Source organism: Diospyros lotus, chromosome 7, assembly GCF_014633365.1.
Source record: "Diospyros lotus cultivar Yz01 chromosome 7, ASM1463336v1, whole genome shotgun sequence".
Classification (NCBI taxonomy): domain Eukaryota; kingdom Viridiplantae; phylum Streptophyta; class Magnoliopsida; order Ericales; family Ebenaceae; genus Diospyros; species Diospyros lotus.
In genome coordinates, this window is record NC_068344.1 from 14,672,661 (window position 1) to 14,698,040 (window position 25,380).

The 25,380-nt window shown below is 39.3% G+C and overlaps 1 protein-coding gene across 1 annotated transcript in view; it reads left to right on the forward strand.

Annotated features, from left to right (window-relative positions):
- Positions 1-217: 217 nt before the first annotated feature.
- LOC127806234 (PHD finger protein ALFIN-LIKE 1-like) overlaps positions 218-25,380 on the forward strand; it is a 46,636-nt gene continuing 21,473 nt past the window's right edge. Inside the window, exons 1-3 of the mRNA XM_052343385.1 lie at positions 218-483; positions 599-631; positions 726-948. Coding sequence (XP_052199345.1) covers positions 384-483; positions 599-631; positions 726-948 — 356 coding nt within the window. The 5' untranslated portion in view covers positions 218-383. The remainder of the gene's footprint in view (positions 484-598; positions 632-725; positions 949-25,380) is intronic.

Consider the following 25,380-nt stretch of genomic DNA (forward strand, 5'->3'; position numbering starts at 1 on the left):
CATGTTGTTTAGTTTTATAATTTATAGGCAACACTTAGATAAAGATAAGATTTAATGTAATAATAAAATAAGTTATTTTAATTTAAAGACCTCAAATTTAAATGTTGTTGATAAAATTATTTTTAATTTTTAAAAATATTAAAAAAATACTATGACAATTTAAAAAACTTGAAGGCCTTTCAATATAACACCAGATCTGACGTCTGCTAGATAGAGATCTCATAAGACTACACATCCAGCGGAACAAACTCGGTCTCGCTGGCGCTGGGTATGAAAATATCGAGCGTATAGGTTGTTCACAGTACAGGAATTGTCGATCGACCTTTGAACCCTAATCTTCTTCCTAACCCGCAAATCGATTCGTTTTACCACCGTAAGTGGGCATGGAGATGCCTTCGATCTCTTCGAGCCCCCGCACCGTGGAAGAGATCTTCAAAGACTATAGCGGTCGTCGCGTTGGCGTCGTCCGTGCTCTCACTCACGGTACTTTTTCAATTTATACATCCACAAGATCCAACCATACAAAAACTCTAATTTCCAATCTGTATTAGCTTGATCTATTCCTCTTATCTTCTATCGCTTCTTTCTGCCTGATCAGATGTTGATGAGTTCTACTCGCTTTGCGATCCAGGTTGATTACATCATTTCCCCTGCTGTCTCTTAAATTTGCTCCTTTTGGTTTTGGAATTTTCGTTATTTTTGAGAATTTGTTTTGCCCCTTCTAGATAAGGAGAATTTATGTTTGTATGGTTACCCGAACGAGACTTGGGAAGTGACACTGCCGGCCGAGGAAGTTCCCCCAGAACAACCGGAGCCGGCATTGGGGATCAATTTTGCGAGGGATGGAATGAAACGAAGAGATTGGCTGTCCCTGGTGGCTGTGCACACTGATTCCTGGTTGCTCTCTGTTGCATTCTATTTCGGAGCTCGCCTTAACCGTAATGAGAGGTATCCTTGGAATTAGTTCTGTTGTCTCCTTCCTTCTTCTCATGTTAGTTATTAGCTTGAATGTTGATGTGCTTCTATGCATTGCTGGAGAAATGTTTATGATTATTTTTAGGTGTGAGGGGCTCATTTTTGGTTCCAAATATTGATTTCTAACCTCATAAGCAAAACTTTGTTGGATAGTCAAAGAGTATTGTCATTTTTATCTTGATACTTTCATTAGGTTGTGTCTTAAACGGGTTCTTTCTGCTTCCTAGATAAGAAACTTCTATTTGATGTTAATGTTGCCTTTGAGGGCATGGCAGAGAAAGAGAAACCCATAAAAACTAGTTGGCTACATGGTTGTGGCTCTAATGCCTTGTTCCAAGAGTTACTTGAACCTACTAGAACAAGACAGTGAGGAAGAGAGAGCATAAATTGTGGGCTCAGACTTGGATCTTTAATCTTCTCAAGTACAAGTCCAATGGAAACAATCAGAATTTGAATGTCAAATGATATGCTATGTTACTGCTGTGCCTACTCTTGATAAGCGCATCTTGGATATTTTGGTGGATGTTTACCAAGTGGTTGCCTATGTTATGTTCTCTAAGTTATAAACTATTAAAGGCACTCAACCATTGTACTTCCAAATCTTTAGATGGTATTCCTCCTTTTTTATAAATAATAATAAGGCTTCCACTTTCCGATTTGAGATCAGGAATCTTGCACTCCCCTAGTGATATCAAGAGTCGATTTAAAATATTGGTTCCTTAGTTTGACACAAAGTATGGGCTAATTTTGGATCCCTTTTGTTGATCGACTTCCCGCTTCACACACTTGCACTCAACCCTCAAGAGATGACACAAGAATCCTCATAGAATAAATAGAAATAGGATAGAATAGAAAAACAACACAAACACACAAAGAACACTGGGTTTTATCTTGGTTCAGATCACCTTGAATAGGTAGATCCTACGTCCGGATTGTCAGGGCTTTAGGCTTCCACTATCTTGAATGTAAAAGGGTTACAATTGCACTGCACTCACAGCTTTATGAACCGAGCTATTCTCATGGAGATTACAAAGGCTAACCACTAGTTTTTTCTCTCACACAACACTCACTTCAAGATACAATGAAATTTGTGGAAAGAAAGGAACACCCCGACCCTTTATTTATAAACCATAAGGGCAGGAAATACAAGGAAACAAAAATAAAAAAACTAACCAGTAGTTGCCTTATGTGGCAGTTACCATTACATAATGCTTAATCTCTTCTAGAAATTGACCTTTAATCGCTTCCTTCCAAATATTATTTCTGACTTTTGAGCCATAAGACTAATCTTTTGCAAACACTTTAACAAATTCTCCACCATTTGCACAGGGTTAGTCTTCATCAAGATATATATCTGCACCCTTCAATACTTGACCTGCCCTTTTGATCCATCATCTTGGGCTACCTGAAGTAGCTCCATGCAGTGCTTCAATTTTGCCAGAGGGACAACCTTTGTGAACATGTCTGCATCATTCTCATCACCTGCAACTTTTATTAGTTTTACCTTTTTTTTATCTATGATTTCCCTAATAAAGTGGTGACGAACATTTATGTGTTTTGTCCTTTCATGGTGTGCTTGATTCTTGGACAAGTGTATGGCATTTTGACTATCACATATTAAAGTGGCACCCACTAATGTCCCAAGAAGCTCATTGGCCAATCCTTTTAGCCATATAGCTTCTTTAATTGGTTCAAAAATTGCTATATATTCTGCCTCAGTTGTTGATAAAGCCACCACATGTTGGAGACTTGATTTTCAACTGACAGTGGAGTTCCACAACTTAAAAACATAATCGGTTGTGGACCTCCTCTTATCCAGATCAGCTGTATAATTAGCATCTGAATAACCTACAATGCTAGCTGATTCTCCTATATTAGCTCCACCACCATAAGACAAAACCATGCCACTAGATCCCTTTAAGTACCTAAACACTCACTTAATAGCATTCCAATGTACTTTACCTAGATTTGCCATGAATCTACTCACTACACTCATTGCATGAGCCAAATTGGGTCTAGTGCACACCATGCTGTACATTAAACTATCCACAACACTAGAGAAGGGTATAACACTCATCTCCTTAGAATTTTCCTCATCCTTAGGTGATTGATCCGAGGATAACTTAAAGTGTTGGGTAAATGGCACATTCATAGCCTTTGCATATGCCATTCCAAACCTTTTAATTAGTTTTTCTAGGTAGGATTTCTGAGACAGGTATAACTTCCTTTGTTGTTTATTTCTAGTAATTTCAATCCCTAGTATTTTCCTAGCTTCCCCTAACTCCATCTCAAATTCTGAGTTTAACTTCGGCTTTAACTTCGGCTTTAATGCTGAATTTCTTCATTAGATTAACTTGCTATAAATAAGACTAATCTTAGATGGATAGATTGAAATACTAGATGAAACATGTTTGAAGTATACACAACAATTATAAGAACTTCTAGAATATCCCTGTTTTAACATAATCGTATCAAACTTCCTATACCATTGTCTTGGGGATTGCTTAACTCCATAGAGTGATTTCCTAAGTAAGCATACCTGCTCCACCTTTCCTCTAGACTCAAAACCCTTAGGTTGTTCTATTAAGATCCTCTCACTTAAGTCTCCATGAAGAAATTTTGTGGTAACATCCATTTGTTCCATTTTTAAGTTTAGGTGTGCTGTTATGGCAGGCAACACTTGGATAGAGGTGTGCCTCACAACTGGTGAAAACACCTCATTAAAATCTATACCGAGACTTGGCTAAATCCTCTGGCCACCAACCTAGCCTTATATCTCGGTTTAGGATTACTTCTAGCCCCTTCTTTTATCTTGTAGAGCCATTTACAACCAACAATTCACTGTCCTTAAGGCTTATCAATCAGTACCCAGGTCTGATTCTTTTTCAAGGACTCAATTTTAGACTTCATGGCATCTATCCATCTTTTAGACTCCTTGGATGACACAGCCTCTTCAAATGTTAATGGTTCTTCCCCTACCACCTCTATGCACTTATTAGTGCATAGGAAACAAGGTCTGAAAATCCATATCTGAGTGGTGGTCTATGACTCCTTCTTTGCCTATCCCTAGCCACATTATACCTTTGGGTATCTAGCTGGTCTTCTATGTTGGAGTCACCATCACTCTCCTCTTGATGAGCAAAATCCTATTCATGAGGAGGTTCTATATTATTTTCAGGAGTTATACCTTGGACCTCAATATCTATTGACTTAGATTTTCCTCCTAAGTCTAGTTGGTCCTCTACATTTGCTCCCTTTATTGTAGACTCTTCATTAAATGTCACATCTCTTGTAACAATGGTTCTTGGCCCTTCAGTCTTTAGGTTCCATAACTTGTAACCTTTGACTCCAGTGGGATATCCTATAAATAGGCATTTCTTTGCCCTAGGTTCTAGCTTGCCTTGCTTCACATGAGCATAGGCTAAGCGACCAAATACCCTAAGATGATTTAGGTTTGGCGGCTTATGACTTGTCCATTTTTCATAGGGTGTCTTATACTCAATTGTAGTAGATGGTGATCTATTGATCACATGTGCTTCAGTTGACATTGCTTCCCCCTGAAATGTTTTAGGTAAATTTGCATGAAATATCATACATCTCACTTTTTCTAATAGAGTCCTATTCATTCTCTTAGCCAATTTGTTTTGCTTAGGGTTTCCAGGGGCAGTTAAATGTCTCACTATCCCACTCTTATTACACATTCGAGTAAATTCTTTATTGTAGAATTCAAATCCATTATCGGTCCTAATGGTTTTAACGGTCCCCCCCTTTTGATTTTCTACCATAATCTTCCATGTCTTAAGGGCCTCAAAGGTATGATCCTTCGACTTTAGGACATAAACCCATACCATTCTAGAATAATCATCTATGATAGAAAGAAAATATCTAGAGTCTCCATGAGTTAGGGTTTGAGATGGTCCCCAAAGGTATGAGTGTATGTAATCTAATGTTGATTTGGAAGAGTGAATTGCTTTCTTGCTAAATTTAACTTTGGCAACTTTGCCATAGATGCAGGACTCACACTCACATTTATTGAGTCCTACAACCTGGCCTTGGCCTAGAATGCCTTGTTTTGCAAGCTCTTTGAGCCCTTGCTCGCTAATGTGTGACATCCTTAGATGCCACATCCTAGTCTGCATATGAGCATTTCTGCTTACTATTGGAGCTTCCCCACTCAAAGTGGTGGTTTGCAAAATGTATATATCATTCTGCAACATGGCTCTCATACATATCAAGGATCCTTTAGAGACTCTCAAGACTCCACCATCAGCTTGTTAAAAACCGAACACTGATATGACCCAATAATCACTCAATACTCTCATTGAACCGATCACAACACATTCACAATAACAGAAAGTAAATAATTGATAGAATTTAAAAAGAGAACATAAATGCAAACCACAATGCAGCGCACCCGATTTACCTTGGTTCATGCGATAGAAATGGCACTACATCCAATACTCCAACGAAGAGAACAATTCACTAAGAACTTCAGAAATCAGTACAAGAAAACCCTCACTCGTCTTCTCTTAACTCTCAAGTACAATACTCACAAAAAGACTCCAAGAACTATTCTATATCACAGCTCTCTCTCTTTTCTCACTGCACTCGAACAAGAGAATGGAATGACAAATGATTGATGATGATCATAGGTCCCTATGCCCTTCTATTTATAAACTAAATGGGCGGACCTTCCTAGGGGAAATAACCGACTAATACAAAGTCTAAAATATCCCTACTAATTACAGTTAATTACAGATAAACCTTGCATTCTAACTGCCATCTGATCATCCTCATTCTCTCCTCTGATTTCTTCTAGACTTCCAACACATTAACTCGGGCAAAAACATCAACAAATCTCCACCATTTTGCTTCGAGTAAACCTGGAACTTCATCATTCTTGTTCTGCTCTCTCTTGGATATCCTGAAACATGATCAATCAAACAACATCAAACTGTAACAATCTTAAACCATGATGTAATTTGGACATGGGGACAACTTTAGTGAACATGTCTGCTGCATTATCATTTCCTGTAACTTTAATAAGATCAATCTCCTTCTTCTCAAGAATTTCTCTTATAAAATGATACCTAATGTCAATGTGTTTAGTCATTTCATGGTGGTTTTGATTTTTTGCCAAGTGTATAGCACTTTGATCGTTACATTTTAGGATAACATTCACATTATTTCCTAGGAGTTCACTAATCAATCCTTTCAGCCACAAAGACTCTTTAACAATTTTAGTTACAGCTATATATTCAGATTCTGTGGTTGATAATGCAATAACCGATTGAAGGTTAGTCTTCTAACTAATTGTAGAATTCCACAATTGAAATACATAACCGGTTGTGGATGTTCTCCTATCTAAGTTTGATGCATAATCTGCATCAATATATCCTATAATGTTCAGCTCCTCTAAATCCTTAGCTCCACCATAGACTAGAACTTTATTAATTGATCCCTTTAGATATCTAAATATCCACTTTACAGCTGTCCAATGTTCCTTCCTTGGATTTGCCATAAATCTACTTACCACACTCATGGGCCATGGCATGGGCTAAGTCTGGCCTATAACACACCATTGCATACATAAGGCTGCCAACAGCTTTAGAATAGGGAATTCTCTCCATTTCTTTTAAGTTCTCTTCATCCGATGGAGATTGGGCATGTGATAATTTGAAATGTTGTGCAAAAGGTATATTTACTACTTTTGCATCTAACATATGAATTTTTCTCATGATTTTCTCTAAATAGGCTTTTTGGGATAGCTGAAGGATTTTGCTATGTCTATTCCTAGTGATTTCCATCCCTAAAATTTTCTTAGCCTCACCAAGCTCTTTCATCTCAAAGGTTGACCTAAGTTTTAGCTTTAAACTTTGAATTTCAGCTGATGAATGACTTGCTATGAGCATGTCATCTACATATAACAAGAGGTAGATTGTTATTTTAGAGGAAACATGCCTAAGATAGACACAACAATCAAATGAGCTTCTTATAAACCCTTGATTTATCATAAAAGAATCGAATTTCTTGTACCACTATCTAGGGGATTGTTTTAATCCATATAAGGACTTCTTCAACAAGCAAACCTTGTCCTCTTTGCCCCTAATTTCAAAACCTCTAGGCTGATCCATTAGAATTTCTTCTTCTAATTCGCCATGGAGAAATGCGGCGATAACATCCATTTGCTCTAAATAAAGGTCTAGATGGACTGTCATAGTTAATAGGATTCTTACTTGGGTAAAACCCTGTCACGACCCATGGGTAATTAGAAGGGCAATAATGTAATTAGTTACCTTAATTTGTTAGGAGCTATTTCTGTTATTATGTTACAGTGCATGGGGCTATTATTCTAGATGTTTCTTTCAGTTGTATAGCCTATAAATAGGCTCAAGTATGTGGAGAAGAGTATGCTTGAATTGATAAACAAAGATCTTAATTCTCTCTCTACAATTTCCTCTCCAATCTCCTTCTCGTTTCTCCCTCCTTTCTCTCAATATCTCTCCCTCAATTCTATATGTTATCTTCCCCCATTTCTGTCCAAATTCCCCTCTAAACATTATGTTCTTAATTCTAAGCCTCTCGGATCCTTCCGAATTCCAATCTAATCCTAGCTAAACCCTTGCTACTAGCCTAGCTTTATACCTAGGCTTAAGTCTATCTCCAGCTCCTTCTTTTACCTTAAATAACCACCTATAGCCTGCTATTCTTTTTCCCAAGGGTCTATCTACTAACACCCAAGTCTCATTCTTTCTTAAGGATTCCATCTCAGCTTCCATGGTAGCCTACCATTTTTGAGATTCCTTAGAATTCATAGCCTCTTCATAGGATTGAGGCTTTTCTCCTGCCATCTCATCTGCACTTATAGTGCATATGCCACCAAATCAGAGAAACCATATCTCACTGGTGGCCTACTGATTCTTCTTTGCCTACATTATACCTATTTTCAATTAAATCTCCTACTGTGCTTGATGAACCAGCACTGTTCGTGTGCTGTTCTTCATCATAACTTAATGAATCCCTAATTTCTATAGATTTATCAATAATATCTTGGCTTGAGGATCCTTCACCAGCACTTGGCTGGTCTTGAATAGTTTCTAAGGGAGAATCATATACAACATCATCCTGTTGCTGCTGTTCAAAATTTACAGCTTTTGCCTTCCCTTTCCTATCCTTATTCTCCATGTCTTGATCGATAAAAGAATTTTCATCAAATGTTACATCTCTATTACCATGGTTTTAGGCATTTCTTCTTCTAGATTCCATAACTTATACCCCTGATGGATAACCGATAAACACACACTTCTTAGCCCTAGGTTCTAATTTACCTTGTTTTACATGTGCATAAGCTAGTGGGATAAAGGCTAGATATGTTGTTGTTGTTGTTACATGTGCATAAGCTATACACCCAAACACCCTAAGATGATCTAGGTTTGGCTTATGATTATTCCACATTTTATAAGGTGTCTTAAAATCTATGGCTGATGAAGGTGACTGGTTAATCAAATAGGCTGCTTTAGCAACAGCCTCTCCCCAAAATGTTTTTGGAAGCCTAGCATGGAATAGCATACATCTTACCCTCTCAAGGAGGGTCCTGTTCATGCGCTCGACCAAGCCATTTTGCTTGGGGTTATCGGGGGCAGTAAGGTGTTTTAGGATGCCGCTCTCTTTACACAATTGGGTGAATTCCTTATTATAAAATTCTAGGCCATTATTAGTCCTAATGACCTTTAATTTTACACCCTTTTGATTTTCAATCATAGTTTTTCAAGTCTTAAATGCATCAAAGGTATTATTTTTTGATTTTAAAACAAAGACCCAAACCATTCTAGAGTAGTCATCTATTATAGAAAGGAAATACCTAGCTCCACCATGTGTTAGAGTTTGACTAGGGCCCCATAAGTTCGAATGGACATATTCTAGTGGGCCTTTAGAGATATGGAGTGCCTTCTTAGGAAATTTTACTTTCACAGATTTTCCATAGATGCATGATTCACATGTAACTAAATCTGTTATCTTTCTGGAGCCTAAGATCCCTTGGCTAACTAGTTCTCTAAGCCCTTGGATACTCATATGAGCCATCCTAAAATGCCATGGCTTTGTGTGCTCATAGGTCTTTTCTTCCCCTACAGCTACATCCCCACATACTATGGAAGCTCTCATAATAAAAATTCCATTTTTAAGGACTGTCTTCATACATACAAGTGATCCTCTAGTTACCTTGAGAATATCCTCATAGCCACTATAACTATAGCCATTCTTAGCTAGCTTTCCTAGGGAAATTAGATTCCTTTTAAGGTTTAGGACATACCTTACAGAAGACAGGATCCTAACTGGTCCATCAAACATCTTAAGCTTAATGTCCCCAATTCCCTTTATACTACACTCTTGGTTGTTTCCTAATAAAACCTTCCCCCCACTAATGTCTCTATAGTTTAAGAACCATTCTAGATGGGGTGACATATGGAAGGAACAACTAGAATCTAATACCCATACCTCTTTGTCCGAATGTCTTGATACCACAAGAGCATCCGAACTATCATAGTCAAAATCATAAATTGAATTTGAGAATTCTGGTTTACCTTTGTCTGAAAAATCTTGCTTTTTCTTTGGGCAATTTTTCTTTATATGCCCTTCCTCACGGCAGTGAAAACATCTAAAGTTTTTCTTACCATTTCTTGACTTTGATCTAGACTTCCCCTTAGCCTTAGAGTCTCTATTTTCAGATCTATACCTGGTTGTAAGGGCATCTCTAGTAGATTTCTTCATTTCTACTATGTGCTGCAAATTTTTAGAATTAAGGGACCTATAACATCCTCTAAAGATATGGTATCCCTACCATGTTTTAGAATGTCTACAAAATGCTCATATGACTTAGGCAATGAATGCAACAGAATTAGGGCCTTATCCTCCTCATCATATGATGTACTTAAATTTTCAAATCAAGACACAATTTGTTAAAATTATCAATATGATTTTGCAGCTTTTGCCCTTCTTGCATTTTGAAAGTAAAGAACTTAGCTTTCAAATATAACCTACTTGAAAGAGATTTAGTCATATAGGCTTTCTAATTTAGACCACAAAGCCTCAATAGTTTCCATTTTAGACAATTCTCTTAAAACTTTGTCTCCTAAACTCAAGATTCGGGTATTGAAAGCTTTTTCAAAGATTTCTTGCCTTTGATTACTTGCTTCTAATCTTTGTTCATTAGTAGCAGTTTCTGGAAATGGTTTTTGGGGTTCTAAGGCTTTTTTCAACCCTAAGTTTCCCATCAAGGCTTTCATCTTTATCCCCCAAAGTCCAAAATCGTTAATGCCATTAAATTTTTCAATATCATATCGAGCAGCAGGGGTCGCAGAAGCCATAGTAGACACTTTTCTATAGGTTTCTAAAGATTTTATAGGTTTCTTGTGGGTTCTTGATTGAGTAACCTATGCTTTGATACTAGATTGTTAAAAACCAAACACTGATATGACCCAATAATCACTCAATACTCTCATCGAACTGATCACAACCCATTCACAATAACAGAAAATAAATAATTGACATAATTTAAAAAGAGAACAGAAATGCAAACTACAATGTAGCACACCCGATTTACCCTGGTTCATGCCATAGAAATGGCACTACATCCAATACTGTAGTGAAGAGAACAATTCACTAAGAACTTCAGAAATCAGTACAAGAAAACCCTCACTCGCCTTCTCTTATCTCTCGAGTACAATACTCACAAAAAGACTCCAAGAACTATTCTATATCACAACTTTCTCTCTTTTCTCACTGCACTCGAACAAGAGAACGGAATGACAAATGATTGATGATGATGCAGGTCCCTATGCCCTTCTATTTATAGGTGGACCTTCCTAGGGGAAATAACTGACTAATACAAAGTCTAAAATACCCGTACTAATTACAATTAATTACAGATAAACCTTGTATTTTAACTTCCATTTGATCATCCTCATTCTCTTCTCTAATTTCTTCTGGACTTCCTGCACATTAACTCTGGCAAAAACATCAACACACCCTTAAAGTTAAAGCCATTCCGGTCCAATTCACCAAGAGAGATTAAATTTATCTGAAGTTCTGGGACATGCCTAACTACTGTCAGGGTTGTACATGAACCATCATGCATCTTGAGTCTTATGTCACCTATCCCTAGCACCCTACATTCATGGTAATTTCCTAGTAAGACTTTCCCTCCATTGATCTCTTGATAATTTTGAAACCAATGCTTCTTAGATGTCATATGGTATGAACAACCAGAGTTCATAACCCATACATTTCTTGGCCTTTTCTGAAACCACAAGGGCATCAACACTATCATATCCAAACTCACATAGACTCACTCCACCATCAAAATTACACCTATCTTGTAGATCCTTCTTCTTCTTGGGACAACTTTTCTTAATGTGACCCTCCTCATGACAATAATAGCATTTTATAGATTTCTTTCTAGGTCTTGACATAGATCTTGATCTACCCCTTCCCCTAGGGTCTCTTCTATCATTCTTAAATTTGGCAGTGAGGGCATCTCCTGGGGAGGATTTCCCTTCTACTTTATTCTACAATTCTTATGAATTAAGGGGCCCCTATAACATCATCTAATGATAGGGTGCCTCTACCATGTTTTAGGATGTCTATGAAGGTCTCATATGATCTAGGTAGGGAATGAAGCAAGTCTTCATTGTCATATTTTACATTAATATTTTTAAGATCTAAGCAGAGTTTGTTAAACTCATCTATGTGATCTTGAAGCTTTTGGCCATCATGCATTTTAAAAGTAAAAAACCTTGCCTTCAGGTATAAGCGGCTGGATAGAGACTTGGTCATGTATAGGCTCTCCACCTTGAGCCATATTTTTGTAGCCGTCTTCATCTTGGAAACCTCCCTCATTTTGTCGCACGGAGCTAGACTCTCGAGAATTTGAAGGCAGAATTCTGGTAATTTTAGTAGCCGATCAAGGTTCAACTATTGATAGGAGATTCTTGTGAAATTCAAAGTGTGTCCAACTTTTGGAGGCGAGTAGGTCGGCGTTTCCGACGGCGATTCCAGCAAGTATTAGGTATTATTGCAACAGGCGAGACAGAAGATTCGTAGCCCTAGGTGACTCTTGAAGGCCGATTAAAGTCATTGTAATGTGCGATTTATTCCGCTCCTGAAATAGGATCTACTTCGAAGCAAAACAGTGCCTACAATTTGCCATTTCTTGGATTGGTTCAGAGGTGACTGCGAAGCAGATACAAAAAGGAAATGTTGGATTAAGGATGTACAAAGCTCCTGTTTATTGGTCTTCGGCTTATCCTGCTCATGAGAAGTTTGCCATGGGGAGCAGTGTACGCACGAGACCATTGGAGTCTCAATCGCAGCAGAAGAATGCTGCATTTTCGAGGGGACATCCTGCTTGTGAAGTCATGGGGAGCAGTGCATACATGAAACAGACGAGGTCGCAATTGCAGCAGAAGAATGCTACATTCTCAGTTGAAGGTTGACATCATGAGGAGTTTGGCCAGAAGCTTCAGGCATGGGAAAAGAAGTTTGAGAAGGGGATCAGCCAATTGGACAAGGAAACAAGAAGTGTGGTACATGATATGAGCAAGGAATTCAGCTGTATGTTACATGAGCAGTTGCAGGAGTTTGTGATGATACTAACTAAGAAGTATCATTACAGCTTTCCTGCGGAATTCTTTGATGATTATCACGGAAATTTTAACAAAGAGCAATTTCTTAAAATGGAGCAGCCGAAGGAGAAGTTAAGGTGGAGGGAAACTGATTCACTGCTTATCTCCAATGTGGGGTGGAAGAAGTATACCGGTTTAGGCAAAATTGACAAGGAAGGTTATTGTAAGGACAGTGCTGGCAGCAACCGTAGAAATCCTGAGGGTTTGGTCTGGGGTTTGTGGGCAAAAGGAGAATTAAAGGAACACACTGATCCCTTTGGAAAAGAAGTTATTGATGAGGATGTTCCAAATGATAATTGTGAAAGTCCTAAACTAGAGTTGAATGATGCAGCCAGTCGGATGACAAGGATAACAGGAGGTAGCAAGGAGTTTCTGGAATTGGAGAGAAATTCTCCTGCTGAGATGGAGAAGCTAGAAGAAGAAATAACCTCTTAAGATGCACCTACTCAAGGCTGCAAGGGAATAATGGGGAAATATTTGAGGAAGTGATTGAGGAAGCCAAGGCCAACTTGTTACCCCTCGTGGCTAGTGCATGGGCTAAAGGATTTGGTGGTGTTCCGGATCAGAAGTTTATGGGAAATGGAACAGTATTGGATCAGGAAAATATGACTGAACGACCATCAATCTATACGGATATTGGAGTTCTTAAGGACATTGGCCTTTGATCTCGGACAACGTTGAGGATTTAGTTGATAAGTAGGTTGTAAATCAAGTTGGGAAAGATGATCGGGATGGGGGCCATATGGCAGTCACTGGGGAACCATTTGCTGGGATTGAAGTCACAGCAACTTCTAATTCTAATGCTCACGGACAACCTTGGTCTGAGTATCCAAGGCAAGTCTATAATTCTCCATTGCTGCAATTCCAAGATGTTGTTGATATTTTTACAACAGAGCATGGCCGTGGGTTGAAAGGGAAGACAATAACTGTAGCTATGGATGTAGATCTACCACCTTTACTTGTATTGGATGGTAATGAACTACTAACGGAAGTCACAGACACAGATACTCTTTACGTTGGACTACAAGTTTCAGCTACTAATCATGTCTATTAGGAAGTTGTTGATCATGTCCTCAGATTGGAGATCAAACTTGATGGGACAACTATTACTGGGGATGGTTGTATTGCGCTTGAATTTGATAAAGTTTCTCCTATGGAAGTTTTGGGGCAACTTAGGCCTGGAATTGATCATGGGAACCTAAGAACGAAGAAGAAAAGGCTTAGAAGGAGTAAAAGGAAAGAGGAATGAAATAGATTGACAAAGCGGGCATTGGATGACGAGCCAAGGCTACACTGCAAGTTTTTGGGGACAAGAACTCTCTCAAGGAGGGGGGAATTGTCAAGACCCAAGAAACAATAAAGGGGTAATATGGTAATAGGCTAATAATAGTTGTTAGGAGATATTTTAGCAATTGGTTAGGAGCACATGGGTGAGTTGTATATGCTGTTAGGAGTCAGATATGCCTATATAAGGTTGCTGTAAACGGATGTGATTTCTCATGTTTGAATTGATAATTGAATACTTTCATTTTCCTTTGTTGAGTTTTCTCAATCTCCCTCCAAATTCCCTTTAATCTCTCTCTTAATTTCCTTCTCTTTCTCTCGGTTCTTCCTAATCTCCTTCTTTGTTATGTTCTTCCTTAATTTTGCTCCATTTCTTCAGATCTAACACTCTCAATTCCTCCCCAATTACCTCTTAAACTTGTCATGAACCCTAGGTTCATGACATAACAAGGACATGAACCATCACTCCCTTTGGTCCTGGATTCACCCTCATCAGTTCTTTACCATACCCTGTACCTGTTTGTGCCATCAATCCAATGTTAACCCCCTAGTCTGTTCTCTCTGCTTCTTCGTTATGGCTTCCACCATGATCTCTTGTAGCCTAGCACTCTCGACTGCCTGCTTCACCGTTTTCGGGTGTAGCATTTTCACCATAGGCCTAAGCTCTTCACTTAATCCATTCATGAAGTTGGAAACAAAGTAGGCTTTAGAGAGGTGAGGGTTAACGTTGATCATAATGGATCTTAACTCCTCAAATCGGGCCTGGTAAGCCTGCACTCCTCCCTTTTGTTTGAGCTTATTGAACTCCTTTACCATATCTATTATGTTTCTATCTCCAAACCTTTCACATGGTTTGTTCGCAAATTCATCCCATGGACACTCCCCCCTTACCTTCGACCAACCTTGATACCAGACATCCCCAGCATCATTGAGATAGGTGGCTGCCAAAGCCAGCCTGTGTCCCTCTGGCACATTGTACCAACTGAACATATGTTCACATCTTCTCACCCACCATCTTAGGTTACTTCCATCAAATAGGGGTATCTTTAATTTAGGCATTGGGAACCTTGGTTGATTTGGGACAACCGGTCCCTCTCGTCGTGGATCCACCATAGTTTCCTCTACTCCTGCCAATGCCACCTTAATTTTTGAGGGCCCAGCATTCACATTTCCTACCCCATGTTTGGTGAGGACATGCTCTGTTCTTTCTCTAGGGGGGAAATCAGGTGAGAGCCTTATCTGATTCTGTCGTGTAAACATAACCATGAAGCTCCAAAGCTGATCTCGAATTTGAATTCCCACTTCGTCTTTGATCCGATCTAACCGTCTCTCCAATCCACCCAAAGAGCTATCTATCTTCCGATCCATCACCATGATTGCTTTATGGTTCCTATTGGATCCAATTTCCAGTAATTCCACTCGAGCTTGCAAATCAGTAACAATAGAGTGGAACTCTTGCACCTGCCACTCTAAATTCTTCATTTGCGTCCCTTCCGCCATCTTCGATTCCTCTGAATTACCACCAGCCTGGTCGCACTCTGATACCAAATTGTCAGATCTTAGAGATCTGACAATAATTCTCAAGAATTATGTGGAGAATTCTAGAGAATAGAGGAGAACTCGATAGAAAACAGAGAGAAATGAGAGAGAGAGAGAAGAAATGAAATGAGGGGAGAAATTCAAAATTGGTTTGAATTCAATTTTCTCAATGCCTCAAACAATTGGGATTGGGACCTTATATAATGGATCCCGCATCCTTACCCCTGCCAAAACAGTGTTACATTTACATCTTAGCCCTTTCTAGAATCAACTAACAGATTCTATAACTACCCGCACATGTAAGCTTTGCCACTTGCACTTGTAGGCCCCCTTTCTAAGTAATTAGATTGTGACAGAACAATCTTTTAAATGTGAGCAGTGTACTCTTGTAAAACAACCTTGTTCTCATTATTCTATACAGTCCTATAAACCATCTAAACCATTTCACTTGATCCATAGTGATATTTAAGGTCCTTCTAAACATCCCAATATCTTGAGTTCTTGAAAGTTCATAACCTTCATTGATGATTATACTAGAGTTTGTTGGGTCTATCTTATGAGAGAAAAATCAGAGGCCAGTAACACTTTTTAAAAGGTTTCACAGACTCATTTTGAATGTGTTTCAAACTCTTATTCATGTTCTTCGAATTGATAATGGCTGAGAATACTTTTCCCAAGATTTCACTGACTCTCTCTCTCTCTGAACATAGCATATTTCATTAAAGCTTATGTCCATACACCCCTCAACAAAATGGAATAACTAAGAGAAAAAATACACCTGCTTGAGGTGGCCCGAGATATGATGTTCTACCTATGTTTCTCATTCCTATTGGGGGGAAGTTGTTCTTACAGCTGCTTATCTAATCAATCGTCTTCCCCCTAAAGCCCTGCAATTTAGAACTCCTCTCAACACTCTTCATGATCTGTGTCCAAATGTCCATCTCCTTACTTCTCTTTCTCCCAAGGTTTTCGGTTGCACTGTGTATGTTCACAACTCTAATCCCTCTTGAACCAAAGGCACTTAAGTGTATCTTTGTTGGGTATTCTCCTTCCCAAAAAAGATACAAGTGCTATTGCCCCTCCTCCCACAAATTTTTTGTGTCCTCTAATGTCACATTCTATAAAATGATGTCTTATATCTATATGCTTAGTCCTTTCATGATGGGCTTGATTTTTGGACAAGTGAATGGCACTTTGGCTATCATACATCAAAGTGGCCTTGACTTCTACCCCTAGGAGCTCACTTACTAGACCCTTAAGCCACATAGCTTCTTTAATTGCATTTGAAACAACTATGTATTCTGTCTTGGTAGTGGACAATGCTACCACATGTTGGAGGCTTGATTTCCAGCTAATTGTGTGGAGTTCCACAATCTAAAGACATAACCAGTTGTGGATCTCCTTTTGTCTATGTTGGCAGCATAGTCAGCATCCGAGTATCCTAGGTTGCTAGCCTTTTCTCCTAATTCTGCTCCACCATAGGATAAAGCATTGTTTATTGATCCTTTGATATATCTAAACATCCATTTTACTGCCATCCAGTGGGCTTTTCCTGGATTTTCCATAAACCGACTTATGACACTCATTCCATGAGCCAAGTCGGGTCGGGTGCACACCATGCTATATATGATGCTGCCTACTGCACTCGAATAGGGAATATGATCCATTTCCTTCTTCTCTTTTATATCTTTTGGGGCCTGATCTGAGGACAATTTGAAATGTGCAACAAATGGCAGACTTACTGCTTTTGCATCAGCCATTCCAAATCTAGCTAATAGCTTTGCTAAATAGGATTTTTGTGAGAGATATAACTTCCTATGATGCTTATCTCTTGAGATTTCTATCCCTAGAATTTTCCTAGCTTCCCCTAGCTCTTTCATTTCGAATTCAGCCCTCAACTTTTTCTTGAGGAGCTAGATTTCTTGAGTGGACTGACTTGCAATGAGCATGTCATCCACATAGAGCAGCAACAAATATATGGAAATACTAGAAGAGATATGTTTAAAGTAGATACGACAATCATAGGAGCTTCTAGAGTACCCTTGGCCTAACATGATTGAATCAAACTTTCAATACCACTGCCTTGGGGATTGCTTAAGTCCATACAAGGACTTTCTAAGCAGACATACCTTCTCCACCTCTCCCTTAGCTTTAAAACCCTTAGGTTGATCCATTAGAATCTTCTCCTCTAGGTCCCCATGAAGAAAAGCGGTTGTTACATCCATTTGCTCAAGATATAAATCTAATTGAGCAGTAATGGCTAGAAGAATTCGTATGGAGGCGTGTCTTACCATTGGAGAAAACATCTCATTAAAATCAACTCCCGACACTTGGGTAAAACCCCTAGCCACTTGTCTTGCCTTATACCTAGGCTTAGAATTCTCACCTGCTCCTTCTTTTATGTTATACAACCATTTGTAGCCTACCACACGCTGCCTTTTTGGTCTTTCAACCAATTCCTAGGTGTTCTTCTTCTTAAGGGATGCAATCTCAGATTGCATGGCTTCCAGCCATTTATTTGCATCCTTTGAGGCCATTTCCTCTTCATAAGTAAGAGGTTCTTCTTCTATAGATTCTTCTGCATTAGAGAATGCATAGGCTACTAGGTCTGAGTAACCATACCTTTGAGGAGGCCTACGGGATCTAGGCTGCTGGTCTCTAGCCATATTATACCTATCAAGGTTAGGGAGGTCTCCTAGGTTGGAATCTACATCATTGTCATTGACTACCCCTTCAATTTGAGAAGTTTCTTGGTCCTGATGATGGTCACTAATAGATTAAGGTTTAGGAGTTTCATGCTTGGATTCTAAGACATCTTGGGTCAAATTTGGGGTTATATAAGGAATCTCTACACGAACTGCTTCTCTAAGTTCTTCCTGATCATGCTGAGGTTCGTGGCTTCCTAATTTTATGGTAGACTCGTCATCAAATGAAACATCCTTAGAAACTATAGTCCTTGGTCCATCTGTTTCTAAGTTCCATAGTTTGTAGCCTTTAACACCTGATGAATAACCAATGAACATGCTTTTCTTTGCCCTTGGTTCTAGTTTTCCTTGCTTTACATGAGCAATAGGCTAGGCAACCGAATACTCTAAGGTGGGCTAAGATTGGCTTATGTCCGGTCCATCTTTCATAAGGGGTTTGGAGGCTAATAGGTTTGGAGGGTGTTCTGTTAAGAACATGAGCTGCCGCAGCAACAACTTCCCCCCAAAAAGACTTGGGTAAATGAGCATGGAAAAGCATGCATCTTACCATTTCCAAGAGGGTTCTATTCATCCTCTCGGCAATCCCATTTTGCTTGGGATTTTCGGGCGCTGTAAAGTGTCTAATAATACCACCATCCTTACACATTTGATCAAACTCTCTATTACAAAATTCCAACCCATTGTTAGTTCTTATGACCTTGACCGACCTGCTCTTTTGGTTCTCTATCTTACTTTTCCATGTCCTAAATGTTTCAAAAGTGTTATCCTTTGATTTTAGAACATATACCCACAACATCCTTGAGTAGTCATCTATAATCGATAGAAAATACCGAGAGCCCCCATGAGTTTCTGTTTGGGCTGGACCCCATAAGTCTGAATGTATATAATCTAGGGGTGCTCTAGATGAATGGATTGCTGTTTTATTGAATTTAACTTTGGTTGCCTTGCCTAAGATGCATGATTCACATTTATTTAATTCTAGTGACTGTCCTAAATCCAGAATACCCTGGTTTGCAAGTTCCTTGAACCCTTGCTCACTTATATGTGACATTCTTAAATGCCATAGACTTGCCTTGGACCTAGAATTAATGATAACGGCTGCAGCTTCACGACTTAGAGTGGTGGCCTGCAAGAGGTAAATTTCACTCCTTAAAACAACCCTTATGCAGATTAAAGACCCCTTTGAAATCTGGACAGCTCCACCCTCCCCTTTAAACTTAAGTTCATTCCTGGTGAATTCTTTGAAATCTGGACAGCTCCACCCTCCCCTTTAAACTTAAGTTCATTCCTATCCAATTCACCAAGAGAAATCAGATTTCTCTTTAATTCAGGGACATACCTCACTGATGAGAGGGTTCTAAGAGTGCCATCATGGAGCTTTAACCTAATATCTCCAATCCCTTAAACCTTACATTCATGGTTATTTCCAAGCAAGACCTTACCTCCAAGCAAGACCTCTAAAATTTTGCAACCAATGTTTTCTTGGGGTCATGTGGAAGGAGCAGCCAGAGTCCAGGACCCACTCTCGACTGTCTGCACTCTCCCTTACAATTAAGGCTTCCAAACTATCATAACCGGAGTCACAATAGTTTGCCCCACCTCCTGAATTTTTTTTCTCGGATAGGTCTTTCTTTCTCTTAGGGCAGAGCCGCTTAATGTGGCCTTCTTGCTGGCAATAATAACATTTTATCGAGCCTTTTCCATTTCTAGACTTAGACCTTGATTTACCCCTATTTTTCTGGTCTTTCTTAGTGCTTCTTGACCTAACTCAGGTGCCCAGGAGAAGTTTTATTATTCATCTTAAACCTCAGTTCTTTGGAATTTAATGCACCTATGACATCTTCTAATGAGAGCTTATCTCTACCATGTTGAAGGATGTCTACAAAATTATCATAAGACTTAGGTAGAGAATATAAGAGCACTAACGCTTTGTCCTCATCTTCATATTTCACTCCTATGTTCTCTAGATCTAGGCACAACTTGTTAAATTCATCTATATGGTCATGCAATTTCTGAGTTTCAAGCATTTTGAAGTTAAAAAACTTGGCCTTTAGGTATAGACTGCTGGACAAAGTTCTTTTGAGGTAGAGGTCTTCAAGCTTCTTCCAGATTTCTGCTGCCGTCTTCCACTTCGATACCTTTTGAAGTACTTTATCTCCTAGGCTTAGAATCAGCATACTATAGGCCTTTTTGTTGATTTCTTTCTGAGCCTTTTCTTTTCTTATTCTTCGGCCATCACCGGTGCTTCTTTCCCGGTAGTTGAGTCTATTGTCTTGACTTCTTGTTCCAAAGCTCCCTCGAGTCCTTGACTACAAAGTAGAGCTTCCATCTTTATCCTCCACAAGCCGAAATCATTTGTCTCATCGAATTTATCGATGTCAAATCTTGAGGCAGATGGTGCCATATCGCTTTCTTGTGTCGAGTATGATTCCTCGAGTTTCTTGAAAATCTTGATCGCTGAAGAAGGCTTCTTGGCTTTGATACCATGTTGTTAGAGTATATCACAACACTCCCACAGACTCTCTCAACTCAAATAGCTCACCTTAGGCACTCGCACACTCGAGAACACAAACAATATAGATACCACAAGCAAGAAGAAATAAAACAGTAAGAACACACGGAGATTTATCCTGGTTCGGTCTTGAAACAAGACCTACGTCCAAACTGCTTGGCGTCTCACAATCCACTATCTTGAAACTACCTTAGGATGATTACAACGAGAGCTTGAATCCTACCCAACCCATATGCTTTGAAGCTAACAAGATTCTAGAGATTACAAGACTTACCCCTAGCCTTACTCTCAACCTCTCACTCAATCCCAATACAAGATAGAAACCCGAAAATAAACCTTCTCTGATTGAAGCACACAATATTGATCACTCACCCACTCTACTCCTCGTCCCACGATTCCTATTTATAAGCTATAGGATCGTGAGTTACAAAACAGAAATAGAGCTGACCGGCTGACCGAGAAAGCCTAACTAACTTATTCGGTTAGGCACCTTTCTAGAAACACACATTCTATAAGTGTTATAATTCTAACTCTACAACAGAAAAACATATACTTGCAGCAATACAATGATCTCGTTTACATCTATTCTAATCTAATACAAATGACACAACACCCATCACTACCCATCCTAGGCAACACTCTAAACCTTCTATTCCCTTGCTCATTTCCTACAAGATGATTCTCCTTCCCTTTCCTTGCTTAATCTGGACTTTTTGATCAATAATGGCTACACCATACAAGGACACATTTGCACACACCATTTCCCCTCACTGTTCACAAGGACTCTCACTGCAACAACCAAAGCTATCTTAAACACTAGCTTCCTCCCTCTCACAATCCAGCCCAAGTTTACACAATGAATATGATAAAAAAAAAAAAAAAAAAATTCCAGATTTCCTTATTGCTATACCCTGGTTCATAGGTTAGTTTCGGACATCCCAAAGGATTCTCCTTGCTGGCCAGCATTCCAAATTCCATTACTTGGCCTTGGAATCAACTAATTCCATGTCCTATTTTTAGACTTTTCCCTCATAGATAAGAACCCTAGCTTTTGTTAGACCTAGGCATACCTATTACACAACTCCACAACACCTAACCCTTCACACCAGAAGCAATTTCCAGTAAGCTTAAATTCAATTCCAGCAAGCTCATATATGCTTGGGAATTCCTTAGGGACACACCATTTCCGCTAGGTTCACTTCACCTAGCTCCACCATGAGACAAAGCCTAGATAGGTTCCCCCTAGATCCTAGAAACTGATCTCTAATGGGCTTTTGACATATACAAGGTCTGTTTTGGAGACTTCTACATTTGGTAACCTTACCAAACTACATGGTTTCTATTCCTATACACTTGCAAATTTTCCCCTCCCCTAATATCCCTAGCCTTAGATAGCTTTCCTCGTCCTTGCTCACCATTGTGAGCCATCCTCAAGAAATGCCCTAACCTAACTTATCATGGGCTATCCTTAGTGGCTGTCGCTTATCTACAGAACCTGCAAGCGTGCAACACATAACCTCTATTCTTGAGGGTTGCTTCCATCTCTCTAAGAGATCCTAGCAACTCTTAGGACTCCAATTCTCACTATCTAATTATTCCTAAGGACATTAGGCTTTCTATTAAAACAAGGACATATTTTACAGCTTCTAATAATTTGGAACAGCTCCACCATGCATCCTATTCTCCCATCTCCAATTCCCTTGACCTTAATTGTTGCCTAGACAAAACCTATTCCACCCCTCCACCATGATGTTACGCTAACTAGTGTTGGTAGAAATAATAGTATAATTGCATTGATAGTATGTAAATAAAGCAGTGTGCTTAGCTGGAGAAACTGCTTCAGCATGCTCAATCGCGTGAAGCGTATTCAATGAGCGTGTAGACCACTTGTCCACTTGTAAGTGCGCATGGCCACTTGTGCAGTCACATGGGAGAGCCAACGGCTTTTGGCGCCTAATTGATTTGATCAGTATATAATCTAATCGAGGTGCTTAGTTGGAATATGTTGAATGAAATCAGGAAATCAGTTTCCTCCTCAATTCTATTCCTTCTAAATTTCTCCCTATTCTCCCTCCCATCTATCTCTAGCCTTCTATTTCCTTTTCCCTCGTTATTCTCGGCTAGCCAGTTAGATCTGGAATCTGACACATGACTCTATATGAAAATACATATTACCTATGGTAAGAACATTCTAAACCTAGGCCCTGTGCTGCTTTTACTACATGCCTAGAAAGAACTATAGGACATCCGCGCACTCATAGTCAAAACCACACATGGTGTTTGAACATTTGGGGCTAGATTTTTCTTGAAATTCCTTTTTCTTGTTTGGGCAATTCCTCTTAATATGACCCTCTTCATGACACAAAAAACACCTAACAGATCTTCTACTATTTCTAGACTTAGATCTTCCCCTACCCCTATTTCTTTGATCCCCCTTTTTCGGCCTAGACCTAGCTGCTAGGGCATCTCTTGGAGAACTCCTGCTAGGGCATTCTCTTTTCTCAGGTCTGCTCCTTGCTGTCAAAACATCACCAGCAGCCTTTTCATCAATCTTCTGCTGTAACTCCTTAGAGTTTAGGGCTCCTATAACATCCTCTAAGGTTAATGTATCTAAGGCTAGGGATATTAGGGGAGGAAAATTTTGCTGGTATAAGGGAATAGGAACCATGTAGTTTGGTAAGGTTACCAAATGTAAAGTCTCCAAAACAGACCTTGTATATGTCAAAAGCCTATTAGAGATTAGTTTCTAGGATCTAGGGGGGCCTATCTAGGCCTTGTCTCATGGTGGAGCTAGGTGAAGTGAACCTAATGGAGATGGTGTGTCCTTAAGGAATTCCGAAGCATATATGAGCTTGCTGGAATTGAATTTAAGCTTACTGGAAATTGCTTCTGGTGTGAAGGGTTAGGTGTTGTGGAATTGTGTAATATGTATGCCTAGGTCTTACAAAAGCAAGGGTTCTTACCTATGAGGGAAAACTCTACCAATAGGACATAAAATTAGCTGAGGCTAAGGGCAAGGGATGGAATTTGGAATGCTGGCTAGCAAGGAGAATCCTTTGGAATGTCCGAAACTAACCTATGAATCAGGGTATAGTAATAAGGAAATCTGGGAATTTTTTTTGATCATATTCATTGTGTAAGCTTGGGCTGGATTGTGAGAGGGAGGAAGCTAGTGTTCAAGATAGCTCTGGCTCTTGCAGTGAGGATCCTTGTGAACAGTGGGGGGAAATGATTTGTGCAAGTGTGTCCTTGTATGATGTAGCCATTATTGATCAAAGCCCAAGCCCAAACTAAGCAAGGAAAGGGAAATAGAATCATCAAGCTGATAAGGAACAAGAGAGTAGAAGGTTTAGAGTGTTGCCTAGGATGAGGAATAGATAGAAAGTACCAGTGAGGTATGGAATGTCGGGATGCTTAGGCTCAGGTTTGAGTGCTAAGGAATAGGCTGAAAAAATGGAACCTCTTGTATAAGAAGAGGTGATGCATTCATGTCCAAATGAATGGCACGGAGCCATGTAAATTTGGGGAGAAATGAAACTTGGACTTAAATGGAAGGTCCCTTAGGTTAAAGGGGTGGAGTGCTGTGAAGTGTCTATTTGAGAATTAAGGAAGATGCTGGAAATGGGAAAAGTCTAGGAAAAAGGCTAGACAAATGGCCATTGGTTAAAGCAGCACATGAAGGCTTAATTTGGATCAAATAGGTATCACGAACAGCTAATTATCCATGTGGAAACTAAGGGATAGGTGATTTTATAGTGTAGCCAAGAGATTGTGATAGTCCAAGGGGTAAATTGAGTGCATGGGGTAGCTGTGTCAATTTCAATGGTATGCCTAAGAAAAGTAAGATAGCTTCATTGATAGTTATCCAATGGGAATCTCAAGGTGAAGCTGAGGTGGTAGTTCAGTGTTTGAGATTGTTGGAAGGAGGAGAAGCTGGAAAGATAAGGCATAGAGGTTGGAATAGGAATAGGACAGCTCATGGCAGCCTAGGAGTACCCAAATCTCAAGCATACCTTTGCTAAACTGGAAATAGAGGAGAGTTAAGAAAAGAGGTCGAGCAGTCTTGTTTTGAAGCAAACATAAAGGAAAAGGTAGTGATAAACCCTTAAGGCCGGTTTTGGGAGCTAGGGATAAGACTAGCATTGTTAAGGCCAATCCGAGAAAGGTGCACTGTGGATTATAATGCTGTGTAAAAGTTTGGACCCTTTGGGATTAAGGAATAACATCATTTATGGATTTGGTTATGGTGGAGTGTGCCTAGCTGGAAATTATGCATTTAGGGTGTATATGTTGCATTTTGTATGCAGCAGGAACCCTAAAAATATAGTCTAAGTAGGAGAAGTTGAAACAGCCAATGGGCAGTCCATTTGGCTTAGTCTTTAGTCCCACCATGGACTATATCAATCATATTGATGTTAGGAAAAGTTATTCATTAGGAAATCCCTTGAGGAGGATAATATCTAATGAGAGTTGCAGGTTTAGTTATTGCAGCTGGAATTTATCCTAAGGTGGTCTAGTGTTGAAATTTACAGCATTGATTTGATGTCTTTAATGTTTGTTTTGAATGATCAGGTATATCATGCTGGAACCAAAAGGAAGAGCAGGCCAAGGCTTTGATGGACAAAGAATGAAATGGATCATACTCAAGACAATGGTGGAGAATTGTTAGAGTTTTGTCTAGAGT